Consider the following 4,570-nt stretch of genomic DNA (forward strand, 5'->3'; position numbering starts at 1 on the left):
CAAATCAAACTTCCATAATCACTTAAGGAAAAAAAAAATTCTTTTATATTTTACAAGAAAAAACTCTTATCACATATTTATGGCATATAAGTCAAAATCACTTAAACTAAGCTACTAAACACAGATCAACGTTCTTCTGGAGCAAGTCTCACATTCGAAATTCATACGGTGGGGTTACCTCGTTTCAGCAAAATAATATTCCAAGGCGAAGGTGGCTTGGGAATCTTGTGATAATCAAGTTAATTGGTCTTTTGAAAGATTGGGCTGTATTATGCGATGGATATTTTTTTTTTTTTTTTTTGGGGGGGGGGGGGAGAGGTAAATTTTTCAGAGTGCAAGCTAGGATTTTCCCTGACGGATCCTTCCTATGAGACTTTACGAAAGAAACACAGCTTTTCACTACTAAGAATGCTGCTACTTTTGATCTCTTCGTCGACTTCTATACAGAATAAGAGTATCGGGGGGCTGCTAATGGAAGGAAGATACAACATCACAATGGCAGTCATCAGCTGATTATCTACTTTGTTTGCTTTGGTTCTGGTTATCTAATTAGTGTGATTACTGACTAATGGAGGAACCCTTTTTCAAGATCAGAATCAACAAGCACGAATGACGCAGAGACGGAAAAGTCCGAACTCTTGAGACTGGGAAATACAAGAAATTCCCCCCTTTGCTAAAACCAAATTGCAATTTGTAAAGCACTGTTCTACATTTATTACACAACACCCCACATGCATGGAACTACACGTTCCAAAGGGTTCATCAACGGTATGTGTCAGGCATGATGCAACTCTGAATCCACCAAGCCCATGGCTGCTGTCCCTCTGTTAGTCATATTTCTTACCTTCCCTTCCATTCTGCTCAACGCCAAGTTTGGTCTCCTCCTTTAACTAAATCAAATCACCAAGTAACTAATTAGGGAACACCAAAAGCTTAAAATATAAAAATAAGGGTTATTACAAAAGTTACAGTGAAAAAAAGGACACTTTACCTTCCGAATCATTTTCTTATGGTACCTATAACCCTGTGAAATAAAGAGAGAGGATTATGTAAAACATATTTAGACGTAGAAAGAAAATTATGCAGTTTTGTATATACAGCAAGAAAATTCCAGGATCTCGGTGTAACCTTGTCAGTTCCATAGATGTAATCACAGTAAGTGAAAACTGAAGCGAAGTTGCTATGGCTTTGTCCTCCAACATAATGATGGTAATCATGATGCTCTGCGCCAGCATAAAAGGGAATATATTTTGTGGGGCTCCAGGGTATGTCGTACCTAACAAGAAAATATAAGCAACGAGAAAAGACGGTAGAAACCAAAATTGCCATGAGAATATACCAGAGATGAATGATGCTACTGTTCTGTTTATGAATGCACAAAAACGAAAGCCATGTAATCTGAACCCAAACAAGCAAGCTATCAAGCCCTAATCAGCCATTCCTACGAGAGTATTCACACTGTATCTCTATCAGGTGTGTACAGGTGTCACATGGCTATGTATTGTATAAGTACCTAGCATTGGCATCCTTTGTGCTCACAACATATTTTACAGAAGTAATGGGAATAGTGGTGAGGAATAAATATAATCATTACTTGTCAATTCATACTTCAGCATTTTTTTTGTCGAGAAACCTAGGCAGGTCATAATTCTCAACGTTTGTCCTGGACAAAATAGAGTTACTTGGAATGCAATTGGATTCTAGCTACCCTGGCTAATTTCGGCACAGTTTTTCTTCTAAAGGGCTTCTTTACAGTAGCCTCGCATCATGATAGACTGCAAAGGACCCACAAGTTCATAATGAAAGTTCGACCTTTAGTACCAAACTTCGACCTTCTATTTTAAGCCTTCACTTGTTCACAACAACAGAATGATGCGAGGAGACAAATTTGCTCAAACTTCTCATCAGATTTCTATGATGTTCGAAGTGAAAACTTATAAAGCAAATTAATGTTTGAAACCAAGTGGTCGTCAATATTGTATGTTGGCTCCCCAACATGTAACAGACTTGTGAGGAACTTCATTAAGAATCAACTGAAGCGATATAGAGTTAAAACATAACATAGACGGGGTGAAAAAGAAGCAAATAGAAGTGAGACCGAGCAGACACATTCGAAGACAGCCTTGTAAGGCAGTGAAACTTGAGAAGACACTGAGAAACACTCCAGAAATGTATTTTCCAACCTCCACTCGTACCACTGCTAAGAGACAGTGAGTATACTCTATCCCAATAAAAAAATATAAGACAATAAGGGGGGCATTATAAGAAAATCACAGGGCAACCGAAGGGCCAGAGTCACGTGACTAATGAGCTTCGATTAATCAGATCCATCAACCTCCACTCCACTCTCTTTCCAAGTCACATTGTCAGAGGATTATTCCTGAGGGAGGGACAAAGAGGGGAAAGCACTAAGCAACTCCTTGATCTGTCTATGTCACCATAACCATAAGGGTTCCAATCTTTGCCAGCACAATAATTCTTGACAACCAATTTATCAATAGAAATTAAAAAAATTTATTGACAAAATTTTAGAGGAAAAAAGAAGCACAGCAATGCAATAAAAAGGGTAATAACCGAGAAGGATAAAAGGCTGTCAAACTGAACGTCGGCCCCATTAGCTCCCCATCAGTAAAAGCAAGCCACTATTAGAGATCCTTAAAATCCCAAGTACTTTGCATGTAAATTTATTGGTGAAAAGAAACAGATGATAAAGAAAATTTTAAAGTAGGCAGGTCCACAGGAAATCAAGTAAAGCAGAAAAGGCCATTGAGAAAGTGATAGAGCCGGAGATTGTAGCAGTCATTACCCACTGTGAGTGTCAATTGCTTCAATCTGCCGTAATGCTATCCACAACCAAAGTGTAATCATGTGCCCAGGAATCATAGCCGGCCCAAGGAAAGAAGGAATTCCAAGGATCAATATCTCCGCCCAATGGGCATATGGTGCGGCGAAGCCAATTGGAGCTGCGTATTCATGGTGAACTCGGTGAATCTTCTCGTACCCCCACTTACCGTGCAGAAGCCTGTGAAGCCAGTAATTGGTATAATCCTCGATCAAAAAATACACCACCAGCTGTGCAAAAATTTCCCACCCTGACGGCAATGGCAGCCCTGTCCGGACTCCAATCATCTGAAAATAAACAAAAAGAGCAAATTCCGAGCACTAAACTTCGTTGCACAATTTAATAGCAAGTCTAAAGGAAATAAGCACAATATCCAAATTGCAGGTTCAAGCGTCGTCTTTAGAATTTGGAAGGAATTTAGATGAACTCAGAAGTGACTTTACTCGTTGCACGAATAATTTATAAAAGTTCAAATTCCAAGTATATGTCCAACTGGATGTCGCGACTGAAATACCATTGCAAATACAGGGTGATCAGCTCAACGGATCTCATTTAGATTGCAGATGCCAAGTGAATTATGACACATTAGAATTTTCAAATAAGGGGAAAAAACGCACGGAAACGAATAATGTGAACGGAATTATCCTATTAATCAAGAAGTGAGACAGAATTGGCAATCGACACAATCAGATTCGAAGAAACTCAAATCTAGCAGCAAAAAATATCGAACCAGTCTAGGAGCATACCTTGACTGTAGGATAGGAAACGAGCTGGAGAGGCCCAACGACGAGGAAAAACAAGCGCATAACCTCCTTGTAGCACCTGAACATTTCTTGGAATGACAACCGAACCTTGGGCTGAATCTTGTACTTATCAAAGCCGCGTAAACGCTTAACCTCCAAGAGGATGAGAGGAACCGGGACAACGGAGAATATGAGGAAGAGGAAAAAAATGTTATGGCAATAAAGAAAGTAATCGGACTTAGTAGCGGAGTAATTGAACCAAAGAGTCTCAGCGAAGGTGAGATTCCTGCCAAGAGCGGCCTGAGCCCCAGGCAAAGAATGGTAAGGCAGCATTGAAGAAGAAGAAGAAGATCGTGGCCGGAACCCTAGTAACGCGGACCGATGAAAAATGGGGATGAAGAGAGGAGGGAACCAGAGTGGGGAGTGGAAATGTGGGGACTATGGAGAGAGGTATTTGGCGGATTCTGCTATGGGAATGCGAGGACATGGCAGGAGGCAGTGAGATTTATTTGCGGGAATTTTCTTTTGAAAAGGGCTCCATATATTTGCCAACCTCGCTGTCCAATGTACGTCGAAAGCCACGCATAAACCCTGTAATTTGTGTTCATGAATTGACATTATTGGCATTGGATTTTAGTGTATGAACATTATTTAACTGTGTAGGTAATGGAAAGTACAGGACAAACCTGATGCGGCTATTTAAAACAAATTGGCTTGATCCCGTGAACCAGAATAGTTCAATATATGTCACCTCCTATTTTAATTATAAGATCTCATTTGTAATCTATAAATAAAGTTTTATAATTATAATTTGAACTAGAGGTAGGATGTAGTCTTAAGACTCGTTTGGTATGCTGAAAATCTTACAAGAAAAAAAGAAAATTCAGATTTTCCATCAGCTGAAGACGTCTGGTAACTCAATCTTTTTGGAAGCCATTTTTGGCAGCGGGACATCTTCCTCTAAAGATGGGAAGATGGCTTCCCA

The 4,570-nt window shown here is 39.7% G+C and overlaps 1 protein-coding gene across 1 annotated transcript; it reads right to left on the minus strand.

Annotated features, from left to right (window-relative positions):
• Window positions 1–530: 530 nt before the first annotated feature.
• On the minus strand, window positions 531–4,153 carry LOC114742231 (methylsterol monooxygenase 1-1-like). Its single transcript, XM_028930512.1, has 5 exons — window positions 3,589–4,153; window positions 2,807–3,129; window positions 1,129–1,276; window positions 992–1,024; window positions 531–890 (listed from the first exon to the last, which is right to left on the minus strand). Exons 1-5 carry the CDS (start codon window positions 3,916–3,918, stop codon window positions 828–830), a joined length of 897 nt encoding a protein of 298 aa, XP_028786345.1. The 5' UTR covers window positions 3,919–4,153; the 3' UTR covers window positions 531–827.
• Window positions 4,154–4,570: the final 417 nt, after the last annotated feature.

Source organism: Neltuma alba, unplaced genomic scaffold (genome assembly GCF_004799145.2).
Source record: "Neltuma alba isolate B1F8T4 unplaced genomic scaffold, ASM479914v2 tig00000623_pilon, whole genome shotgun sequence".
In the NCBI taxonomy this organism is placed as follows: domain Eukaryota; kingdom Viridiplantae; phylum Streptophyta; class Magnoliopsida; order Fabales; family Fabaceae; genus Neltuma; species Neltuma alba.